General features: G+C 37.9%; 1 protein-coding gene across 4 annotated transcripts in view; it reads left to right on the top strand.

Annotated features, from left to right (window-relative positions):
• Nucleotides 1-21226, top strand: part of cbfb (core-binding factor subunit beta) — a 41872-nt gene extending 20646 nt beyond the window's left edge. Inside the window, exons 4-7 of one of the 4 annotated variants that reach the window (XM_053500436.1) lie at nt 11286-11402; nt 11539-11634; nt 12151-12198; nt 18681-21226. In XM_053500436.1, the coding sequence (XP_053356411.1) occupies nt 11286-11402; nt 11539-11634; nt 12151-12180 (243 nt within the window). In that variant the 3' untranslated portion in view covers nt 12181-12198; nt 18681-21226. The remainder of the gene's footprint in view (nt 1-11285; nt 11403-11538; nt 11635-12150; nt 12199-18680) is intronic. The other 3 variants (XM_053500437.1, XM_053500435.1, XM_053500434.1) reach the window with 3 other exon arrangements.
• The last annotated feature ends 5284 nt before the right edge of the window (nt 21227-26510 follow it).

A 26510-nucleotide genomic window follows, 5' to 3' on the forward strand; every position in this document is an offset into this window, starting at 1 on the left:
CGATGGAATGTACCATCAGTATTCAGGAAGCTACACACACACACACACACACACACTAATTGATCTGAAGAATCAGATTAAAATGTATAAGTAAAAGCACCTCACACCTTATAAGTAACAGCATTATACACTATAACACATGAGATCTGTTATCTTTCACTACACATTGGGAGTTACAAAGACTTATTACTTGAACTCAGGTTACACACATTCCAGCAGTGTATGTGTGTGGGATGGAGATTATTTTCATGTTCTTACATATTTCTTTCATTTCTCAGCACTGCAGGATAAAGGGCAATGATTCAAATTATGAAAACTCACGTACATGTACGTTTACGGTCAACATGTTGTTTAATTAACATCATGAATGTGCACTGGTGTAACAACACATCCCGTTGTGCTGCAATGCAAGTTGCAACACATAAGAGCGGGCTATGTACTGCAACTCACATTACAGTACAGCAGAACTTTCAGTCCAAACACTGCGTACTTAATAGGGCTGTAGCTATCGAATATTTCTCAGATGCAAAAACTACAAAAAAGGTATTTCAAATGACTTTAAGTATCAAAAAAAGGCACACATTAAAATAAATAATTATATAAAAACACTAAGTTTTTATTTTCAGACAATTAATTTAAAAAATCTACAGCTCAGGCATAACATAAGCTTTTACTGACAATTTCTGTTGTTTTCTCTTGCTGGTTTCTTCTTCTCTTGGCTTTCTGATATTTTTTTTGCTCCCTTCCATTTTGTAGCCTGCAACAGAACGCGCATCAAATCAATACAGAGCTACAGGGAATACATTTCTACAGGGAAGAAATTTTAGTACCCTTCTTCCCAGTTGACCCCAGTTTATTTGATAAGTGTGAAAACTGTGTATCGTACTAGATCACAGATCGACCAGTCATGTCTGGGTCAACTTAAAAAAGATGGTCAGGTATACTCAGCTGGTATTTGCAACAGGTTTGAAAACTAAATATGCCAAAACACGGACCTGGACTGCTATTGAGAATCTGACATCATAACTGTTTGACCGTTCCGTTCAAACAAAGGGATCTCTGGACTAATAAAGAAATTTGGGTCTGATTCCCACCTTAAAGCTGAACCGCTCGTCTCCTCCAATATCGCAACCGTACAGTTGGCGTGCTTTTATATACACTTTGGTCAGCCATGACACATGGCCCTTGAATCAAAACGGGTTAACGGCCTTTCTCAAGGGCTCATGGTTAAGGCTTAGAACCCCCGACCTTTCGAGCAGTAACTTGAATCCCTAACCATTTGAACCCCCATTGCCCCTAGTGCATCCGAGTGTACTCGGATACGGAACATTATTAATAATGGGAAAGCTGGGTGCCAGGGGGAATCAGACCCAGACTCAGTAAGAAGCTATCTTACCTGATAAGAAAATGCTTGCACAGAACGGAATGAAGACTTTCTTAAGGATTGTGGTAGAGAATGTGATAGAGAGGAAAGTCAATGTCAGCTTTTAGATAGATAGAGAGAGAGAAAGAGAAAGAGATAGTTCTTGGCGTATTATGTAACATGATGTAATTCCTAATTTGTAATTAAAATTGGCTGTCATCATAGATTATCCTAGACAGTAGCGGAAGTTCAAAGTGTACTGTTATTTTATTCCAAATGTGTGTATGTGTGTGCAATTGAGCGAGCAAGAGTTAAAAAAAGAAATTAAACCATAAACCTTTTCGGCTATTCAGCACACATATAAACGACAAGTGGGAGGGGTTTTGGTAATGCGCTACCCATTCAAATGATGTATTTCCTCGAATCATTGTAGACAGGAAGAGTGAAAAGCAGTGATGTTTACATGCAGGTTTATCTAAAACCACTGCCCTGAACAAAGTGAAGCAAATGTGTTTAAAGGAAAGGACCCATGAGGAAAACAAGACAGGTTTGCTTTGGCGACTTTAATCAAAAGCCTGGCACAAATGAATCCCTTTATTTACTCACCACCCCCCACTTCTCTTCTCGACACACACACACACACACACACACACACACACACACACACACACACACTGCATATACACACACACTGCCTCACCCTGCCTTGTTGCCCCCCCCCCCCCCCCAACTTTTTTCTGCACCATATCATTTACCAAATTCAAATAGGATGTCAGAATCCCATTCTAAAGACAGCAAGCCTTTTATTTTACTGAAATCACAATAAACACAGTGAGGCTTTCTTTTTTTCTTTTGTCCTCCAACTCTTTTGTTCCTTTTATCCGAGAGCTTTGTACTGTTACTATAACTCCATGCAAAACAAGCTAGGACTTGTAGCAGTGTAAGATCCATCTGGAGGTACCACATTATCTAAAAACTACTGACAACACACAAGCTCGTGCTACTGAAGAATAATGAGTCTTTCATGCATATTTTTTAACAGTGCCTCGTTCCTTTAGAGGATGTACCGTAGGGTACAGACTCATTTCATTTTGGCTTGTCCAAAACCCAGCATCATTATCTAGTCTTTTTATTATGTAATAGTTTAGTTATCCCTAATCTAGATTACTAGTTAATACTAAGTGCAATATTACATGACTTTCTAAATCTCCAAATGTCTGATGCTGTCTCAGCGGCACTACGTGAATTGTTTGCGATGAGTTGTTTGGTGTGTTGGGACAAACTACACGATCACGATCAGATGAGACACACACTGCACTATTAAAAAAAACGTTTGGATTCTAAACAGTGCTTGTAAAAGCAATAGCCCGTCACTGTGTTTTGCTCTATTTTCTCCTCACTTTCCAAAAAAGCAGATGGATAATAATTTGGATTTAGAAATCTGCGGCACATGAAAGCAGATGAATTTGATTTCTTCTCAGACTCACAGGCTCTTTTTCTCCTCTGTTTTAGAAACTAGACACAAAGGCATTCACAGTAAAACCAACTCATAACAGAGAAAATGGTGAAAAGTATTAGTACCTCAGTGATGGCTAGCAGACTGAGAAAATCACTACACAACTGGTCGCGGTTGGAGCATGCAGCTGGAGTAGGCATGCGTGCAGCTGGCCGCAGGATTATCACAGCTGAAATTGTGTAATGTGCATTAGGCTGAATTGGCTTTCCTCTTACACCTTCTCTACAGCTAATCAGAGTAATGTACCAGAACAGGTAATTACAGAGATCAAGGGTAAGATCAACGGGACACAGTCAGAGTGCTGGGGAGGGAAGAAGGAAATAATATATTATATATTTTTACAATTAAGGCTGCAATGTGTGTTGTTTCATGGGTAAAATGTTGCATAAAGTTTGAAAGAACAAATAAGTATGAAAAATTGAAGATGCAAAAGTGTTTTTGCACCTGATATGTTATAGATCAGGATAACAGCCCAGCTCCTTGATCGCAGCGTATCATTATCACTGAGATTCTGCCAGATGGTGCAACAGAAATCCTGTCAATGCCACAGAAGCCAGAGTTCATTACAGTAAGAGTTGGTGGTCTTTTCTGTGAGGGACAAGTAGTTTACTCTCTATGCTCCAATCAGAGCAACGCAAGCTAGTCGTTTGTGTCTATGAGCATACAGAAGATGGCAAATAGCACTTTCATTTGAGTGTGTTACACAATATGAACAAATTGCAGCTGGCTGGGATCGCGTCACTTTGAGGACACGCGTAGTAGTCTTCATCCTCCAGGGGTGGTGGCTGTTGTGTGATAGGGGAGATTTAATTGGTGGGTGGGAATTGGCCAAGACTAAATTAGGTAGAAAATCTAGGGAAGGAAAAATAGCAAAACATATACACATCAAATAAAAATGACCTCAGTAACCCTGAGTGTGTGTGTGTGAGAGAGAGAGAGAGAGAGAGAAAGGGAGAGAGGAGTTCTACTCCTCATCTGTATATGTTGCTGGCATGCCTCCAATGAAAACTGTGTGTTTAAGCTGATTGAGTTATAAATGTTCTCTCTGGCTGGAAGACTTTTTATATATGTTATTAAAGGCATAATCATTGTATTGGTTGGTAGAAAAAGCTGTTTGGGTTGGACGAACGTGGAAGAAAAAAGAGTAAAACCATAAAAATTTATTTATGTTAATATCTCAATTCAGCGTTTTTCCATGTTTTGTCGCCCTTCGTGCTGAACTGCTGGTGAGTTTTGTTTCAAGCTTTGGACAGATTATATTACTGCTATTTGTTTGAGGCAAATGTTTTTGTCATTTGTCAGCAGTTTATCATAAATTTGCTCTGTAATTATATAGTACAGTTGCTCACAGTGTGTGTTTGTGTGTGAGTAAAAGAGAGAGCGTGTGGTTATGGGGGCGCTGACCTAAATGTTTGAGTATTCATCTTTCTGAAATGAGCAGCAATTTCAGCTTGGCTTTTGACACCATGTTCTCATTGATATTTAGCTTAAACTGCTGTCATGCTTCCCAGCCTTAACTTTGCATATTGGTGTGTATCAGTGTATCAGTCAGTGTGCTTGAGGGTATTTATGCTGAGGACAGTGTAGAGAAGGAGTGAATAGTCTGTGTTTGAGAGCCTGTAGAAAGAGTGAAAATAGCAGTGCAGAGAAAAAAGAAATATAGATATACAGTACAGAGAGATTTAAAGCAGAGAGACTGAGTGGATCAGTGGCAGAACGTGAAACTTTATTATATACGTGTTTTTATTTATTTATTTTCAGTACATCTTTATCCACACGCACACAATCAGGCAGAGAGTGGCAATTTTAGCATTGCTTACTAGTGTATTTTTGGGAGGTGGGAGGAAAATCGCAGAGCCACGGGGTGAAGATGTGAAAGACGATAATCAGTTCTCAGGGGACCCTGGAGCGGTGAGGCAGGAGAACCCACCCACAAGTGTTTTAATTGCTGTAAATTTAAAATGTATTTGTTATGAATATTTTCTTAAATGGATCAATAAAGTAATAATATAGAGTATTAATCATATTTATTCTAATTAAAATCACTTCTGTGACTGCAGCATAAATGACATTCTCTTGTGAATTCTGTTGGGGCTTCACCTGAGCTCAGAGGCTGTAATATAAGAACAAATAAACCCTGTGTAAAAATAAAAACGAGCTGTGGATAGCTGATCTAAAATCAAAACAAGAGTTGCTTGTGATTTTCTGTTCACTCTGTTAAAGTCAAAAACACACTTTATGTTGTTATTTTTGTTATAGTATGTGACAGCTTAAGTTTGTTTAATTATTTAATGTATTTATCCATCTGGAAATAAGTTGCTGCTTTGCTTAAAACACTGCTGCTCTGCTGTTAGGTCTTGTTCACACGGGCGTTAAGTTTTTGGATAAACAAACGTGCTCTGAACGTCCTAGACGTTTATGTTGCGTTTTGAAGTGCCACTTTATTGACTTCTACACCGGCGTTCGTTTGTCTCTTTCTAACGTCAGCCCGCAGCCCAAATTGTAGTTTGTGTGTTCACCTGTGGGGGCAGTGTGTTGGGAACTGGATATGAAAGCCCGCCGCTACTGGGTTCACTCTCTGACTGCACAACGTCGGATTAAAGGAAGTTTTTTTGTGGTTTATGAAGAAATGCGAACATTTCCGCATAATCCTCCAACAAAATTTTTTTTTTATTTTGCCCTTTTCCGCATTTCCCTATGTATAGCATGTAGGATCATAGGTTATATCCGGTCCTCTGAAGCGTAAAATGAACGCGAAGAAAACGAACTAGAAGCGTTTTCCTTGTGTTCGTTGGGTTTTGAACGCCAAGGAAAAGCTGCATGCAACGTTTTTTTTGATGCCATATAAACGCGCAGCCGGACAAACGCACGTCACCAAAGCCCGTGTGAACACTCTCATTGACTCCTACGTGTAGAAAACACTCGCCGCTTGATCCGCGCTCACCGGACACTACGAACGCAAGAAAAACGCTCGATTTTAACGCCCGTGTGAACAAGGCCTTAGAGTAAATTAAAAAATATTAGTGGAGCAATGGTGGCCACTATTCTTAAACCCCATACAAACCAGCCAATGCATGCAGTGCAGTCCCTAGCCAGGTTAGATCTGATGGGGTGACCCATGGGATAAAAAGGGATCAAAATGTCCAAGGGAAAAAAAGGGAAGTCAAAATATTTGTTCAATAATTTTGTCATTTTATATAATGCAAGTCATTGATTATTTTGTGTCTTAGTGTACTTCTTTACAGAAGTAGTTAATGTCTGTTACATTATATACTGCTTGGCCTAATTAAAAGTTGAAGGTTCAGAAGAAGCAAAAAATTACTGAAATTGGATTAAGATTGCTCCAAAACGTTATTAAAACCTGAAAGGATAGTGTTGTACAACCAACTTCTCAGAACAAACGTTGTCAGAAAATATTTTTAATCTGTCTTAATGTATGTACAGTAATTATATTTATAGAATAAAAAAAACATGCAATAAGAACTATCATACTACCATTTCAAAGTACCAAAACACATCCTTCAACATGAATCATTTAGGGTAAATTCATAAGATCTTTAGTGATTTCTGCTTTGAAAAAAATAACAATAGATCAGGATAAAACATGTCTAAACAACTTGGGTGTGTGTATGTAAGTAAAAGACTGAGGAAGGTGATGGTGGTGGTGAGGTTGGGGAGGGTAGCAGTGCAAGAAGTCTAAATAATTCTGTGTTTAGGCTGTGTGTGCTTGGAAATGTTTCCAGTCCTCAATAGCGCATATTTAATATATAAAATAAAAATAACATTTTGGTAAGTAATTAAGCGAAAGTAAATGAATTCTGTTTTATCTTAAACTTTACTTGTTGCTCGATGTTTAGCATCATAAACCTTACTTGACCATGTCATAAAAATATATTTTATGCTTTATATTTATATTTAATTAAAAGGTGTCTCGGTCAATCGTGGGTCCTTCTTTGATATCAGTTTCTGTCACATAATCCTCTAGGACAATATTAATAAAATGGCTTCTTAAACAGCAGTTACCTTGACACCTGAGAAAATTAGCTTGATTAACATGATTCCCCAAATTATTTGTAATATTTTAAAACAATGGCGTTTAACTATTTAGTAATTTTTTTTATTTGTATGCTTATGCCAAACTAGTTGAAAAGGAGTATTATTGAGCATTTAAGATATAAAGTTTAAGTCTTTTTTATGGAAAGAGGTTTTTATGGGTACATCACATAGACATTTTTGCAACTATTTTATAAATAAGTGATTTTTTTTATATTAGTGTGCAAATTTTTTTTTTTTAATTTTAAACGGCAATAAATGAGTTCTGATGTAACAGGCACAGTGAAGTTGTTTCCATGCCAAGTTACTTTAATAAACAGGCAAAAATCTGCTTGTTTTTCCTGAATGGTAGCTTTTCTTTCTACAGTGGAACCTTGTTCTGTGCCACAGCTGCCAGTTTCAGTTACACACCTTGCAGGATAAAGTAATTAAGCAACTGATTTCAAACTATTTGGAAGCCTTATTTAAAAACCTATATTTGTACCTACTAGTTTTTGGCAGATCATGTGAAATATCAAAATGATAAAAACTTGAAAAAGCTTTCTGCTTATCAGTGAGCATGACATTTACCAGAACTGTGATGTGTCCCACTTTGGAAATATCATGCACATCATTGCTTTCAAAATAACAAGGACAGGTGAACTGAGTGTTGGGGTAGGAGCCCTGCACATTTACTGTCCATCTCTCACGCAGTGCTCTGCTCGGAGCTCACCGTCTCCCCACTTTTCTCCCGTTTCTCGCTGAGCAGGCGCTTAACTGAGAGCTACCTTTAAGACCCACCTTTGTGCCCTACGATTGCCTTCTATTTCATATTTTAGAATTCTTGTAAGAACTCATGAGGCAGAAGGTGACAATTAATTTATAAAGTAAAAATGTACATTTTTACTTTTTCTTGCATCTCTGAATGCTAAAATGAACATAGGAAACGTAGTTTAGTGTGAGCAGTACAGACATTCAGACTTTAAAGCACTTGCCATTACAGAATAACATAATAAATAGTCATAAATGTAAAGGTAGGTTGGTTAGGTATCATTTGCTGCACATTTGAGCATCTATACATACATTAATAATAAACATTCAAAGCTTTAGAGGTTTAATGTGATCAGATCTCCTCTCTGCCAGCACATGAATTATCTGAACCATTTATCTGAACCATCACTGTGGTTCCTGGCTGAAATCCTAGATTAGGTTTTAAGCTTTTTATCAGATTTTTATCTCCCCTATGTGTGTGTGTGTGTGTGTGTGTGTGTGTGTGTGTGTGAGAGAGAGAGAGACAGAGTCTATGAAGATATCTAATTTGTTAATTCAAAGTATCTTACGAGCAGTAAGAAATGCACACACTCTTATAGATGTTGTAGAAAGTCATGTGTTGTGTCTTATGTCACTGTCATTGACTGCAGCAAGTACCGTGCTAGTATTGGAGCTAAATAAAGAAAAATGTGTGTTGGGTCTATTAATGTTTGTTTATTTAGAATGTACATACTGTACACAGCACAGGAAACTACTGAAACTACCTTATCATAATATATCACAAAATGATCAGTGCTTCATTTTTTACTTTTATAGGTGTGTGTTTTGGTAAAATGAAGAGTTTTAACTACTGACAACATTTCTCTCAAATGCTAAATAAAAATATAGTTACTTAGAGCATTTATTAAAAGATAATGATGAACACATCAAAATAACAAAACCAATTCAACGTCTGCAGATCTTGAATAAGACAAAGAAAATATGTTAAATTTTCAGCATTATGGTACTAATGCTTTAACTGTGGAACATTTAAAAATCTGTATTTAGTGGATTAACCCTGATTTGCAATCACAGCTCTTTTGTGAAAGACAGCTCGATTTGACTCCTTTTAACATGGCCTGATTCGAACTCTCCTCACCGTGCACTTTACCCCAGCTTCAAATCGGCACTGTGTTTGAAGGTCACTCAATGTCATCCTATGGTTATTGAGTGACATTTGAATGAGTTTGTGGTCCTCCCTGTCATTAGAGATTCGTTTTCACAGTCTACAGCTTTGTTGTCCCTAGTGTCTGCTGCTAAACCTTGTTCTTGTCTATCTTTTAAATTTTAAGGATGGAAGCAACCTGATGCTCAAACTACCCAAGTGCTTCTATGTCCATGATTGAACACTTTTTTTTTTACTTAAAACTTTTCTTTTCAGCACTTTTGGCATGGTTTATTCCAATTCTAATTATCCTTGAGGTTTTACTACCACTGTTGTTGCCATCCAGTTGGGTAAAGTGCAAGAGGAGAACGACGGACACAACAGTGGTTTTATACTTTTCCTTATTTGATTTAGGTGATCATGTTCCAAGTACTTCATGAAACACAGCGAGGTGTACTTGTGTTGAAATTTAACAGACGCTAGAATGGAATGGTTGCCATTCTTGTAGAGATGCTGATTTAAGAAAATGCAGTGGTCTCATTCTTTTTCCAGAGCTGTGGGGGGTAGAGAGAATAAGCAGCACCTGGTTACCAAGTGCTTCGAAGGCCTTGCATTTATAAAGTCTGGTACATCTGGTATGTGAGAGCAGTGTATACTCATGTACTATGTATCATTTCTATGGTGTATTTCTTATAAATTACTTTTAAGTAATGACAACACTGGAGTTAGATTGCTATTATGGTGCCTTAAAAGTGGCAATTTACATTACTTTATAGGTACTTTATAGTAACTGAACTAAAAGCAATCCTGCTTTAAAATAGCTCAAACTCAGAAACTCCAAGCATGGGTGTAGCAACTGGTAGTTGAGAATGGCTAACAAAATTGGGATTATTAGTAGAGGATTCACGAGGTACCCTGAACCACCAGCCCTTAAGCACCGGTGTGATACTGGGTATTAGGTACTTCCATGCAGATCAGTTTGTTGGCAAACATGCTGATGTGCATGATCAAAAGGTTTATCTAACCATGTTCAGATGTGCAGATGTTTTTGTAATCACCCCAAATTGTCTAAAGCCGAAAAATAACCGAGTGAACAGAACATTCTAAAAGTCTAAAATTCTTATCTTCTGGCTTTTTCTGTCCTTTACCATCCTTCTTACTGTAGGGTGACAGTGTGACCATGGCTCTGATTCCTGACAAATTTCTAACTCTTTCAAACATTTACAACGTTTAGTTATGACTTAAGTGTGCGTAATGGTATTTTAGACTGCTTATACTTGTAATTTCCTCATAGCTGAAGCTCATACAATAGAGAAGTAGAAAAAGCAACGTTGAAAACACTGTAGTAAATGACCGTCTAATGACAGACAACGCTTGTGTTGTTAGTGTGTGGCAGAGAAGTGTCTCGTGACCATTCACACACTGCTACGTGCTTATATGGACTTTATACCACTGTGCTGGAACTTGTGGGGTTTGGGTGCCTGTATGGTTTGGACCAGTCATGATCCTTACAGCACATACTCTGCAGGACAAAACCTGCAGTGTGTGTGTGTGTGCGCGTGTGTTTTTGACCATGCACCATGTCGAAACAGAAATACACAGCAGTCCTGAACTAATAGACTGCACACTTTAGTCTAAGTTTGCATTTTAAGGCATGACACATCCTGTGGCTTAGGGCCAAATTTGAACACCTTTATCGCCCCATTTCTCTCTCTCTCTCTCTCTCTCTTGCTCTCTCTCTCTCTTTCTTACACACACACACACAATCCCACCCACACATACACACTTCATTCCCCCTCCATATACACATATGGATGTAATCATGTACCCGGTGTACCGTTGCCCCTGATCAGTATAAATAAATTCAGACTTGGCTTTGCTCATGTCTGCTAAGAGCGCGTCAGTGTAGTCTTTCCTCTCACTACGCTAGCCTCTAAAAATAAACAGTTTCATCACAGGAAGTTCACCAGAGCATGAGGTCGGGGCCCAAAAAAATAAAAAAAAATAAAAAACAGTGCATTATATATGCATCTTAAAGCATGTCCTCATATTTTCTTTGTCAAAGCTTTTAAGACTGGGCCACATATTTTCCAATTCAAATGGGCCATTGTGTGCCCGGACATGACGCAGTGCGGTGTTTTTATTTGCCGGTACAAATTTAAGAGTAGTTGGTTCCGACATAAAGAAAGGACATCCGTTGGGTACATGTTTGCATAATCATTTATTCCCCTTTAATTGAAATTGAGCTCCAGTTGATACGCAAAAAAAACCCACTTATACTCGTGGGTTTTGTGTTTGGCTTATTTTTGTAAATGTATAGCCTGGTGTTCACATTAACACTTTACAGATTCTAATGTCTTGGCCACATCGGTGGTTTGTTTTTAACAGTACTTTTGTATACATGTGCTTTTGCATGCATTTATTAGAACTATGTTGTGTGTGTCTTTGTGTGTGCACAGGTGTACCTTAAGGCCCCGATGATATTAAATGGAGTGTGTGTGATATGGAGAGGCTGGATTGATCTGACCCGTCTGGATGGGATGGGTTGTTTGGAATATGATGACGAAAGAGCACAGGTATAACCAGGACACATAGAACCACATCAACCTCTTACTTTTTAATAAAACTTTTTAATTTGTCAGATTCCATCTGCATTGACAGTATATGGTATACCCCCTGTATGTGTGTGTGTGTGTGTGTGTGTGTGTAAAGCACGAGGACGCTCTGGCGCAGGCTGCCTTTGAGGAGGCTCGCAGGAGGACTCGTGATTTCGAGGACAGGGATCGTTCGCACCGTGACGAATTGGAGGTGAGTGGGTGTGTTTGTGTGTGTTAGTGGTGAATGTGCGTGGCTGACAGATTAGTGCATGCATACACAACAGCATATTCTGTATATATAGAAATGTGGTGGGACAAAACGGCAACCCTGTTGGTGTGTATGACCAGGTGGATGTGCTGTGTCTTTATGTGTGCTGTTGCTCGCTGTATTTTCTATTGTCCTGCAGTTATACTTATTCTGCTAGCATCTTCATTACAGCCACTAACATAATGTATGATGCTTAGAGCTAATTGTTACTTCTGTAATTAACAGAAATAAATGAGTATATGCTAAAATGCAGCTGAGTTGTTACTAGGGTTAAGTGTGTGTGTGTATGTGTGTGTGTGTGTGTGTGTGTGTGTGTGTGTGTGTGTGTGTGTGTGTAATACATGTGCTTTAATTGTTGATTTGTGGCTCAGTGCATGCAGAATCTTTGCTTAGTACAGAATCATTCTGAAGTCGATGCAAACTGCGCTCCTAAGATGAAAACCAAATTGTGTTTTTTAGGACCCTGTGGCATCAAAAATCTGGGACTGATGGCATTCACGGACCAGGGTCTGTCTCTTCTGCTTCTCTCTATCCCTGTGTCATGCACTAAACCATGTCTGTGCCTGTAAGTGTGTGTGTGCGCGCGTGTGTGTTTCTGCGTGCGTGTGTGCGTGCATGCATGTGTGTGGGTATGTGTGCGTGCGCGTGTGTGTGTTCGTGTGTGAGACTGCACGGGTTTGTCTTTTTTACAGATGTTGTGTTAAAGCATGTGCATGCGTCAGAGCAGCTTGGTCTGTGTATTCATGCTTAATATGTGTTTCTGCGCTTTCTGGTTTATATTTTACTGTAATACCTCAGTCATGATCTTTACATACTCTGCAGGTCAAAACATTTTAAACATATAAAGGTTATTATGCTTTATTATAGTTAGATTACTATTACTGCCACAGAATGAACAAAATGACAAAGCGGAGCAATTAAACTGGGAAAGCTAAATATTTGTGCACCTTGTAAGGGCTGGGCGATTTGGCCTAAAATCAAAATCTCGATTAATTGAACATTTTAACTCAAAACGACTTCATTACGATTAATGAACGATTATTTTATTTATTTTTTTGCCCTCATAACACGTGATTGTGCTTTAAGTGTTGAAACAAACTGGTGGTGTTACCTTTGGGCGTCGAAACTGTTTTTCTACAGTATCTACATCTGACTTCATTTTGTTCAGTGTCATCCTTACTGAAGCCAAAATGTGTCCAAATAACGGAGACTGCATTTTTCTTTGGTACAAGCTGCTCTTGTTGCTCAGTTGTCTGTGTTTAAGCTCTCCATGCTCGACATGTTGGCGAAATAACGTAACAGAGCGGGGTCACATGACTCCACACGCGGTTATGTTTTTAAAGGGAAAGTAATCGAAATAATCGACCTGGGATTTTTTTTTTTTTCGATTATAGGTTCTAATTGTCGATTTCGATTACTTTTCGATTAATCGCCCAGCCCTACACCTTGTTATCTTCTCCCTCCCTGATCTTGATGATGCTTAAAATTATTTAAAAAGGGCAAGGTGTAAAAATTACAGATAAAGACTCACAGCCAGTGCTAGTTTTAACTAAAAAACATACTGTATGTACAATACGAAAAATATTGCGAAAAAGTTAATTTCCTTTTTTTTTCTTTTAATTTAATTAAAAAGTGAAACTCTTGTTTATTCTAGATTCATTACAAGTAAAGGAGAATATTTTCGACACTGAGTGTCTCTCAGTCTAGTTCAGTAAACGCATGGGGAAGACTGCTAACTTAACAGCTGTCAAAAAGATGATAATCGACACCCTTTACAAGCATGTTCATGGAGAGTTGACTGGAAGGGAAAATGTGATATGAAAAGGTGCACAAGCAACAGGGATGCCTTTAGCATTAAGAAGATTGTCAAATAAAGCCAATTCAAGAACAAGGAGTGGAATGAGGGTGGAGTCAGTGCATCAAATGCCACCGTGCACAGATGGCTTAAGGAAATGAGTTAAGACTGTTGCCTTCCTAGTATCAAGCCGCTCTCGACCCAGCTTGTCAGAATTGTCTTACTTGGGCTAAGTAGAAAAAGAACTGAGCTGCTGCTCAATGGTCCAAATTACTCATTTTAGATGACAGTAAATTTTAAATTTCATGTGAAAATCAAGCTCCCAGAATCTGGAGGAAGAGTGGAGAGTAAAAGAATACAAGTTGCTTTTAAAGTCTGTGATGATTTGTGGAGCCATGTCACCTGCTGGTGTTCGGCCACTTTGTTTTTTCAAGTCCAAAGTGGATACAGCCATCTACCAGGAGATTTTTGAGCACTTCATGCTTTTGTCTACTGACAAGCTTTATGAAAATGCAGATTTAATTTTCCTGCAGGACTTAGCACCCGTACACAATGCCAATACGATCGGTAACTGGTTTGCTGACCATGATTTTACTGTGCTTGACTCGCCAGCCAACTCGCCTGACCTGACCATCAAAGAAAATCTATATGTCGCAGGCAGATCACCTCCGTGCCATGCCGCATTGGCGAAGAAATTCGTGCTGAAGGAGCCTGACCAAGAATTGGCCGAACATAATGTTATTCTAAATTTTTTTATTGTAAATCCTACCTTGATTAACCTTAGGAAATATTCTTATACTTTGAAATACTGGAGTTCATGAGCTATAAGCTGTATTCATCACAACTGAAACAAAAAAGGCTTGAAATATTTTACTGTACATGTAATGAATCTGAAATATGAGTTTCACTTTTTAAAATTAAATTATGAAATTGTTTCATGATATTCATATTTTTTGGGATGCACTGTATATCTTACTAAATTGGGTATAAATGTTGTTCTACTGCTTTATTTGCTTATTTGATAACATCCAAGCAAAAGGGAAAAAAAACAATAAAAAAAAAATTCCCTTTAATGGATGGACGTCTGCAATCTTTAAAATGACCATACAGATTTCAATAGGGTTAGTGCATGAACATTGACTAGGCCATGTAAGGTCATCCAACTCACAATATGATGCCTCCAGCACTGTGCTTTATTGTCGGCATGGTGTTCTATGGATGGTGAGCTTGGCTCAAATAAGATCTAATACAAGCTTTCTTGAGAGGCTATACATTGCATATTTGTGGAACACTTGTGATATTGTCACATGCACACAATAACCACTATTTACCCTAACATCATGTGACTCCTCTTAACTTCTCTGTGCAGTTTCCTCCTCACTCTTCCACCCAGTTTGAACAGACAGCCTGATCCAGGCAGGAACTTGGTTCTATCATGCACTTTCCACTTCTTGATTGTGGACTTAACTGTGGTGCTGGGGATGGGAAAAGATTTTTTAATTATTTTTGTGGCCCTTTCTGTTTTCGTTTACCTTTCAACAGCTTTATCGCTGAGTTCTTTTGTAAGTGCCATGCCAACCGTAGAAGATTGTTTGCTTAAAGATGCACAATTAAGCACTAGCATGTCCAAGGATTTGATGTGTTTATTATGAACTAATCAAAATATTTACAGTCGATCACAGGTGGAAGCCAGTTCTCTTAGTGTGAGATCCAGGAGGTAATTAGTTACACCAGATTAAGCTTACAAGTGATTAAGTGCTGATCATCGATCAAACCAATTTATTCTCTGTACTTTGCATGAATGTTGTAAGGTACAATGGCTAAATAAAGGGAAAAAAGTTTCAATTAAAGGTCATCTTCAATACACTCTATACCTAATTTGGTTAATAAAGAATTTGGCCTTTTCTAAATAAAGTAGAAAAAGAAAGAAATCTGGTCATTTTCAGCATTTTGCAGTTCACTAAACATTTACTAATACACATTACTTGATTCACATTCCTTTTTTTCTTTGGTTGGATTTTTAAAGGTAGAGTATTTACTATGGCGCCATTTAAACAAACTATTAAAATATAAGGTGAATAAATTTCACACTGTATACTGTATATAATAATATATTCCGCTGTCATGTTAGAAAGCCGCCTGAGAGTTCTGGCACTTTTGGGCCGATCCTTCTAGTAAAAATCAATCATTCAAAATATCATTTTTAATGCATTTTTAGTGGGGATTAAAAATCTAAAATTCTTATTCATGACATCCAGGCAATCCATAATCTCTGCATAATCATGCACCATTTAATTAAACTTTAGTTAACACTTTCCCATCCAACCAGCAAAATGACATCTTTGGTTCTTAAAGGTTCTTTTTAGACTGCGGCTGTGGAGTTTTTCTCGACTTTCCAGGTCCCTATCCCTATATTCTATTTATTCTGGAGAAGGAAATACTGGTTCGAATCTGGCCAGGAGTATCAGGCTGCTGAAATGCAATGGCAGGGATGGCACTATATTATCTGAGAAAGAAGGCGAGGTTTTCTTTGCAAACAAGAACACATGTTTTTAGAGTAAACAGAGTCCTAGAGATGACTGAGGTGATGTTTAGTGTGTGTGTGTGTGTGTGTGTGTGAGTGATAGAGGCTCACTTTTCTGTTCGCATGTGTAATATTTACAGCAATGGGTGTGTGCGTGTGTGTGCAAGCATATGAGTGTGTGGTCCCACCACAGAGATGTATGAATTGGGGGGATGGGGGTAAGAGTTTAATGGCCTTCTGTCTGATGGATGGAGAATAGATGGGCCATTTTTCATCCAACTTTCGGCCTTACTGCAGGTGGGATTAGCGCATGACTGATGGTCCGGCCCAGAAAGTATTAATATATCATTAGTATTGATCATCTTCATTAGGAGTGCTGTCTCGCCCAGCTTAATCTAAGCTCTATTGACTTGTGGTACAGCCAAACACTCCTGCTTGGCTCCATATGATCAATATTGTTTTTTCTCGATATGGACACACAGTCTTACACAAACCCACACATGCATGCACAAACACACACACAAAAAAAAAAAAAAAAAAACACTTGCGTGGATACTTATCGCAGAGTTTATTCTGCATTACTTGTAATCCGTGCCTGGAGCCGGTAAAATACACAGAATATGCCCAAAACTGAAAATTCCGACTTGTCAACTTGGGGAAGTCGTCAACTGCCAGTTCTTTTCCGATTTTGATTGTAATGTCAAAAAAACAGGGCTGTACAATTCAAATTTATACAGATAAATAAATAAATAATACAGAGTTAGAATACAGACACAGAAGGTGGATTCAATCTGTAACACTCATCATAATCACTGTTCTGACAAGGTAACCATCAACATTATACTGTAGTTATAACTGATATCATCTGATTAGGTTCTTGCTATCATTACTTTTTATTGTACGCTGTTGACTACAGTAGAACAGTACTAATAGCCACCCTGAAACTGTTCAAATGCAGTTAAATTAGCTTTTTGTAAGCGTTAAATGACAAAACAAACAAGAGACACTCTGTCATGAAGAGGTACATGAGGTCGGAATTGATGGTCCAACTTGCTAATTACCACTTAGAGGCAGCAGGAATGCTGTATTAGCTGTAATGTGTTTTGCAGTTTGCATGGCCTAATACGTAATACATTTCCAGATTGCTCATAAGTATTGTGGTTTGTTGTGCTTAGGGCAAAAACCTTATCGTTTTTGGTCAGGTAAAAACCCGGACTTGGGAGTCGCATTACATTTGGTGTTAAGAGCTTTGTCGGTATTCCAAGGTTTGAGTGACATGCTGTTTTTTGTACAATTTAAATGTTTAACTTTTAATTTCTATTGAAAGGGCACAGAGATTACAAGGTTTATGTATGCATTTAGAAACTCAAAGCTGTTCGAATTAAAACTTCTCCTTATTTTGCTCTCACTAACCGCAGCATGAGTGAGTAATGGCAGTGGAAAAAGGCAGTGAAAAAAGGCATAATGGGTTTGAGCTACTGCTGATTCATCCTCATATCCCTGTATGATCGTATAAAAACATTACAGAGGGCCGCATGCGTTATTGTTTACAGCTAAAGTTTACACACAGAGGTTAAGAAATAAAAGTTTAGATCAGCTCCAGGCTTAGATGCTACTATAACGGTTAGTCAGGTGGACGATGAGCTCACACGATGTCTGCCTCTATGTCTGCCTCTCCTCCTTGCTGTCTGCCTGATCGTCTGCCCCCATGTCTCAACATCTATGTTGGGAGAGATTTAGGCATATGCACATAAACATATGTATCTGTGATACGGGGCAGTAGTCATCTTTTTATTTTTAAATGATTTGAAGACTAATGTCTGTCCATCAAACAAAAAAAGGAGCTCCGTTTTTAGAGTCTGTAGCAGAGCTGAACTCTGCTGCCCCCTGCTGTTCTATGTTGCATGTCAAAAGAAGGAAAAATAATTAGGCCCTTTTTGGAGGTCGTTCCGTATGTACTTGTTTGATTTTACGTTTTATCTTGTACAGCATTTAACGTGAAATGTTATAATACCTGAATATTTTTTTATTCTGCTTCCTACATGTAGTTAAATCATTGGCCGGCGTGATATGTTTATAAAGCACTGTACGTGGTACACCATGCAGCTTCATCATGTAATGGATTATTGTATAAATGGCACAACATTGATTTAGCATTAGTATTTGCTGACTAAACTAAATTTAGATAGAGTTATTTCTTGTCTAATAAGTATTACTAAACTGAATTTAGATAAAATCATCACTTGGTTCTTAAATAGAGGCAGTATTTAAATAATAATAATGTGCAGATAAGTTAACACCTAGCTAACAGAAAGCAGCTGCCTTGTACTGTAACCCATAAATGTCTTGAGTGAAAGCCAGAGGTAGTGAGTGTTCCGTCATGTCCAGATAACAGCTCTGTTCATGTTTAAGGTGTAATTAAAACTATATTTACTAGTGTCTATAATAGCCTAGTGTCTGCTCAGCTTAATACGGCTCAGTGTTTTCTGATCGAGACACAACAACAAACTGATTGTTTTTCTGTTTTTTCCCCGAAGAATATTGTATCATATCGCCATCTCTCGAGAGTGTTAGATAATATATAGGTCAAATCCTTAAACTACAAGCTACTTATAACTGTGGTCTTCTTTTGTGTGTGTGTGTGTGTGTGTGTGTGTGTGTGTGGCACAGCCCAGGCGACAGCAGGACCCCAGCTCTGGCTCCAACATGGGCAACACTGACGATCACAAGATGCGCTAATGGCAATCAGCAATCCAGTGGGCAGGGAAAGGGTGACACCGTCTCCATCACAACTCATCACAACTCCATCGCCCCAAATAATTACACAAGAGACCAAAGTCCTAAGTCGGGGGGGTGGGGGAGGGTTTCATAGCGCTCCCTTGCTAAAACGTTCTAACAGGGTGTGTGTTGGTTTGGGCTGGTATTAACCTGATTATGGGAGAATTGATGCCCCCTCCCCTCACCCCTTTCTTTTCTTTGGGTTTTGCACTATATGATACCTTTAAATAAGTTCCCATGATGCCTTCCAGTAAGTGTTCCTACATACATTTTCTTTCATCCCCCTATGCAAGCTATCTTATTTTAATTTTTTGGCACTATTGTAATGAAATGGCATTCTCATTATTTTTATTCATATTTGTTTGTGTGAAAGTCAATATGTTTACTTTTTTGTATTTTTTTTTATTTCATTTCTATATATAACGTGTGTGTCCTTAAGCTTTTGTAGGAGAAACCAGTAAATGTTGCTAGTTAAATTTGTGCTATTAGGTAGGGAAAAAACAGCAAAACAAAAAGTCAAAAAAGCTGCTGATCTTGTTGACAAGGAAGGCTTATGATTTTGTCATCATACCCGACGCTCTCAGCATCTTCCAGTCTTTTCTTGTTGGCGTACATCAAAACACACTTTGAAAGCACCAAGCAGCAGGAAGCACATATTAAGGTCAACCAGCTCATATCGGCTTCCACCTTCTTTTATTAAATTTTGTTGCGTTTTTCATGTTTGTACCAGTTCAGGATCTTTTTTTCTATGCCTTGACAGAAAATGTAGGCTATCTTTCTTTTCCTCCTACTGGTGCTGCTTGTTTGAACTCACTGCGGAAAATATGAGCAAAATATGCAACATTACCTTTTTAAGTTAAATCATAAAATGATGAAATATTTCAAGACCTGTTTCTGATTTGGCTTGCTTCAGGATTTTAGTTCTTTTTAAGATTGTGGAGCTCTTGTTAAAAACACAGGGTGACCGATTTACTCGAGGAGGATGAAGATTGGTCTCATTAGTTATAAAGGAAATTTTTCCGAAGCTAATGAATTGAAAGTTGAAAGACAAGTCGAGTTGGAAATGTAGCCCCAAAAAAAGACATTATGCATTTCTGTATGTATCAAAATTAACTTAAAATGATATTAATGTATTTGAGTTTTAAATATTTGTCTGTTATCTGTCTGCTACACTTAAGCTTTTCACCAAAATGTTCATATTGAGGCTTTTATAATTCAGTGGTCTAAGGTGATGCTCCCAAAAATAATATTGCCTTAAGAACACACTAAGCAAAACTTAGTGGCCAAACATACATTGCTTTATATAAAATGAGAGATGCAGGCTCGATGTGCTACTGCAAAAACAAATGTCTTTGCTTCAGCATTCTGCTTTTTTTTCTGCTATGTGGTCAGCCATGCTACTCATCATGTAATTTATTACCAAATTGTCAATATAAATTAGACTACATTAAAGATCTGAACTATAAATATTCCTAATAAAGTTTGGAACAGTGTTAATGAAACACTGCTTTTGAGGCGAAAATGCTATTTGTAGGTTTGAAAAGAAATACAAGAAGAAGTGACAGTATGGAAAAGTAGAAAGGAAACGATAGAGTAGGTCAGTATAGTTGAATCCCTGAAAGATTTCATGAATTTATTTGCCTGTAATAATCGAATTGAAACTCTGCATTACCTGATTTAAATGATGCAGGTAGTAACTCGCCCTAGGTCAAAAACACAGCACTCAATACGACTCTTAGTTTGATTTTAAGATCAGTCATAGCCTACCTCTAGCTACAACCAAAAAGTTTCATAGCAGAATATATCTATGTGCAAAAAAAGAAATGATTGCTCCATGTTTAGGCTGTCTCTGCTCGACTGTTAGTGAAATGGTAACTGCTCTCACCACAGCATCAGAGAAGTGTTTACTTCCGTATATTTTCTCATACAATTCAGCTACATAAATCAGTGGTCAGTCTCAAGCTGGTGTTACTGCCGTGTCTCGATTCTTCTTTGTACCATCCAGCAGGAAATAGGAAACCCTCTCGCACTCCCTCTTCCCCCCCTGCCAGGTGTGTCTTGTGCTCTGTGTCAAAAACTACTATCGCTGCACCTCATAACATTCTGAGATTCTGCATCAACTTTTTACTTAATGCTGGCATTAAGACAAGATACACACCAGGGAATGGATTTTCACACTTTTTTTTTTTAATAAATGGTTTATTTTCTTAATTATCGTTTAAGTTATTGATGGAGGATTGCCTTTTCATTTTCAGGTCATGCTATGAAGAATAATGTAATTCTGTTTTTATTGCTTACTTTGATCCTTAATTCCGTCAGGACTTAAGGATGCTTTTTCTAAGTTACACGGTTTAAGCTTTCCCCCGTATTTAAACAGGGAGGACTGTTAACTGAAGTGTTATGTTTGACTTGTTTCTAAATAAACTTTTTACAAATGAGTGAAGTCTGGTTTCTATGAGGTCCGTACTGTTCATGGAATTGCCTTTTGAATGTTTTCTTAATTATGTGAAACCGTCAAATTTGAAACATTTTGTGCTTTTATTTAATTGTTTAATAATTCTAAGATTGTTAGCCTCTTAAACACCCGGGACATGTTCAATTATACATAGACTTTAATTTTTATTTGTTTCAATACTTTGGATTTTATATATATATATATATATATATATATATATATATATATATATATATATATATATATATTGTAATAGTTAATAAACTGGGGATTTTAGAGGGGTTATCTGAAGAAGACAGTTTTAAAAACCAGAATATAGATCAAAGAATAGGTTAATATTGAAAAAAAACAACTTTTGAATCCAATGTAAAAGGTCTAAGTAAAATTCTTGATTTCACATATAAAAATTTTTACTTTATGGTGGTTTGTTTTGAAACTTTTAGAGATTAATGTCTTCTGGTTTCCTTGCCTGGTACAAATAGCTAATTTATCAAAAAAATATATAATAATTTTGAGAGAGAAAGAGAGAAGTTGATACAGTGAATGCACTTGACCTAGGCAAAACCCCAAGAACCACAGATGATTGAATGTCTGTCACATTTTTTAAGTATATGCTTCCAAATAAGTGTGCTATGTATTTTGCATTATACCGGTTTCATTATACTGTAGCTCTTCTGCATGTATAAGAGCACACTAAAGCTGCACACTAAGTGTGCTGATTGCAGTGGCAGACGAAGTGTTGAAATGAGTGCTTCCAGTATAATGACTGGTGCCCTCACTTGTGCGGCAGAGTGAATTAATGTTGTCCATGCTGATTACAACCTGAATATAAATGACCTAACACACTGGTTGCCAAATTGTATGACTCTCTGATGAGTGGGAAGTTTGACTAACATGGAGATCCAGTTGCCCCTTTTCCTTAATGAGGCTCCTAGACAATGAGTACAGACAACTTACAAGCAGCACTCAAGAAATGTGAACTACAGCAGTACATTGCAGTAAGTCACTGGGTTTTAAGCACAAATATAGGGATGCAAGTTTGGCAACGAGATGCAACAGAGCCACAGAGAGATTTTATTATTAAAAAAAAAAGAAAAAAGACATGCAACATTCATTCTGGAGCAAAGGAGCCTAAATGACTACTTAAAAACAACTGCTACATACAGTATTTTAGAAATTCCCTAAAGAGCTTGCACCTATCACAATACAGCTACAAATCAGAGGGGTTGGCCTATTAATATGGTTATATTGCACGTCTCAAACTGCTGCAGGTGATACAGTTGCGAACAATGTAAATCTGAAAGATATGAAAGGATTTTTATTTATTCCTACACAATCTATGCAGTCTATTGGCATTAAGCTCAATGCGTGCTCCAAACACACACAAACAGTTAGTCCGAGGCTCAACAGCAGAAAGTCACTTTCACAGAGTTTACAGTAAGAGCACTGGAGAGGGGAGACTGGTACCTGCAAATGCAGACAGGTTGATAGGGATACTATAAGAGAATTCTCTTATATACATGGGGTTATTTCTACTCTCTTGCTCTCTTCCTCATAGATCTGATATTAATGTGTTAAATCTTCCCTGCTGCTATGTTCTTATCTCCTCTTGCCTCTGTTCTCGAAGGTGCGAACGCCCCCATGCTTACCTCATCATTCTCTCTATATGTCTCTCTCTCTCTCTATCTCTCTCTGTCTCCTTCCCCCTCTCCCCCTAACTCGAGCCAACATCTCCTGATTCGTCTCTGGACGGACACCTCCCTTTACAGATGCTAATGTAGGCTTCTGTACTGTCGACATCTTTGATAAGAACGCAGAGCCTGCCCAGAGATTCCTTCACAAATTTCAGGCTTGCACAGCAGAAAGCTACAGTGCCAATAATTAAGTTGATAGGAGTTGAGTCAGGTCTGCTAAAACCAGATTCCTTTATTTGGTCTTAGTTCTTTAAATGACATTGCTAACTAAAATGTATTTAATCATATACTGTATTTTTTTTTGTTATTTATCATAAATGTTGAAATAAAGACTAGGTGGCTAGGACTAGGAGACTGCCAGTAGAGCCATCATCCAGACCAAGAAATTTGGGAAGGTCATGTTAAAAAGAAAGCTGCTATGCCACCAATGATAAGGAGCTTAAGAAAATTGATGATTTAAGATTAAATAGAATGAAATAACTTTATCATGTCCCAATCGACTATCTCTACAATTAAAGTGTTAAACCTGGCACAGTGGAATGAAGAGGCACTGAGTACGTGCTGCTGAGGGATTATCACTAGGAGAAAGTTTGAGTTTTCTGCACAGAGCTCTGACCTCAGTCCCACTGAACACTTTTGATGTGCACTGAATTGCAGACTGCCCCAGGCCTTTTATCCTACACCAGTGTTTGACCTCCCTAATGCTCCTGTGGCTGTCAGAGAATAGCTCTTCAAGCAATATTATTAAATCTAGAGCAGCTGTTCTAGCAGGTCCTGGAGGACCTCCAACCCTGCTCCATCAGTCACTCACTCACTCATCTTCTATACCGCTTTATTCTGTATTCAGGGTCGCGGGGACCTGGAGCCTATCTCAGGAGTCTTAGGACACAAGGCGGGGTACACCCTGGACAGGGGGCCAATCCATTGCACAGACACACACACACTTCAGCCAATTTGGGAATGTCAATTAGCCTACTCTGCATGTCTTTAGAAACTGAAGTACCCAGAGGAAACCAACCAAGCGCGGGAAGAACGTGCAAATTCCATGCACACAGTCCTGAGGCAGGAATCGAACCCGGACCTTGGAGATGCAAGGGGACAATGTTAACCACTAAGGTCACAATGCCATCCAGCGGATAAATTTGCTTTGGTTTAATAAGAGCTGAGAAAACAAAGAAATGTGCAAGAAAGGGAGTCCTCCAGGACCAGGGTTGAGAACCGCTGATCTAGAGGAAAGCCTTTATAGAGGAGAAAAGCTTTGTACAGTATGCATCTATGTATAAATTTAAAGTTAGGGTTTTTTTTTGTGGGCAAATAATGCAACAAAACTAATGTTAAAAATATCACACAAGACGCACATGATCGACTTTTTCTTTTTAAAACCAAAAAGCAAACCAATCAACAAGCAGCATTTGCTTGTATCCACACTCATAGCCTTCCCACTGATGGTAAGAACTGAAAAATAATTGAGAGACTTTTATTTTGAAATCTATGGAACCTTTTCGCTCTGCCTACTTCCTCCTACTGTTTGACTTCACGCGCTATAATTTGGTAACTGTGTGGTAGCGTTCATTCCTGAGTGCTGTTTATTATTTAGTGCGCTATGTGGGGTGTAAAAGAGTGCTTTTAGCGCAGGCTCAGTGCACTAAAGGAATCTGCCAAAGTGAGTCCTGAATCAGGCTAATGTGTAAGTGTACAGTTTGGTGCTTGTGTTTTATCTGTACTTTGGACAAATGTGTATAAACTGCAGGACAAACAGGAAAAACATTGAGTATTAGCACCAAGGAAACTGTCTCAGTCTGTTTTTACTGTATGTACTGTATCTTAAATCAAACATGTTGTACATTAAATGTGTAGTTGTAATTTATTAAAGTATTTCTTGACATATGATACAATTGTGGAACAGCATAGGAAACAGTGCTTTAGTGTATCTGCAGAAGTCAGATTTCTCATTAAAATTCATTTTCACCTTGAAGGTTACAGAGGGCATGAACATTACAAGTGATTTCTTTCAGTACTACTGTTACAGTCTATGTGCTATAAATTATAAGTGGTTTACACATACATTTGTTGGATCAACTTCCCTTTGTTGGTGCTGAACAATATTATTGTTACAGTTTTTGCTGTCTGGTGTCATCATTGTGTGCCTCTGACAAGTCTAAAAAATCTCTTTAAAACAGGGGTGTTCATACTTATTCGGAGGTCAGTGTAGCAGCAGGCTTGTGTTACAGCCAGATTACTGTATAAGGACACTTGATGGTTGTAGACCAAGGTGAATTTTATTAAATAAAATCAGTGGACTCTGCTTTAGCCCTTCTTTGCTGGATTTAGTTAACTTTCTTGCCCAGGTACTGTAGTAGAAGTTAGAGGTAGACATTGATGACATTACATGGAAGTGAATATTATGTATAATATTAAATAATAGTAAATTATGTATAACCTTAGGGCGAGAAGATGCAGTGCAGGGCTATTAGTAAAATAGATTTTTATGTAGTAGGCAAGAAGGCAATGAGGAAAGGAGCAAAAGCAACAGCAAGGAGAAAGAAGAGCAGATGCATGCAGTGGCAGAGGCTGAAAAGGATTAAATGGACAATATGAAATAGATTCAGGTGATAACTTGGGACAGCATTATGTTTTCAAAGTAACTAGGTAAAACCATACTTTCACACACTAGAGCCGCACGACTAACTATGTGGTAACTTTGTTATACAGTTGGTTTTTCTCAAGCGACATCTAAACTGTAAGAATAATGTTACATTTGTAAAATTAAATGTATGTTTGTGATTATGCGCATCAGGAACAGTGCAAGTGATGATGAACTTTTTAGGAAATCACATTCGATATAGAAAGTACATCCAAATGCATGAGCAGATCGTGCATAAAGGAGATTATTTTGCTTTCAGTTTTTGAAAGGCTTTGGAACTTTTACTTGTCATTCCCAGTCTGAAGAAACTCCATGGTGATTCTGTAAATGAAAGAAACTCATGTAAAGTGGTGCTCTAAGTGATGTTTCCTACTTAATGCGTTTTTTAGACTCCCCACTAGTCATGGATCTTCATAAGTGAATCAGCCAGTGAACATTAATGGTGTAGCTGACACCATTGTGACTAATCATTGGCATGCTACATGGAAAAGCACAGTGCAGGGCAGAATACACTAATGTCTTCTTTAAAAATTGTTTTGTTGCGCCAAACCTCAGCAACAATACGCTGATTTATTTCTTAATGGAATTAACGACCAAGTTATGACAATTGTGCACAGTCATACTGAATTTAGACTAAACAGAATTTAGTCTGTGGGTAATTGAAGCCTTCATGCTTGGCTGTCAGTGATTGGCTGCCAAATGACAGTAGCAAATTAGTTTTTATGCTGAAAAATTTGAAATTATTGTGTAGTCCTTAGTGAAAGCTCAGTGATGGACCTATAGGAATACTTGCATAATATAAATTTGGGGGGACGTAAGATAAGCAAAAAAACACATCAAGATGGTTTTAAGAATTTATATCTGTCTGTTTGTGCACACATCACGTAAAAACTACTAAACTAATTTTATTGGAATTTTCACAGGTGTAT

Source organism: Clarias gariepinus, chromosome 7 (assembly GCF_024256425.1).
Source record: "Clarias gariepinus isolate MV-2021 ecotype Netherlands chromosome 7, CGAR_prim_01v2, whole genome shotgun sequence".
Taxonomy (NCBI): Eukaryota; Metazoa; Chordata; class Actinopteri; order Siluriformes; family Clariidae; genus Clarias; species Clarias gariepinus.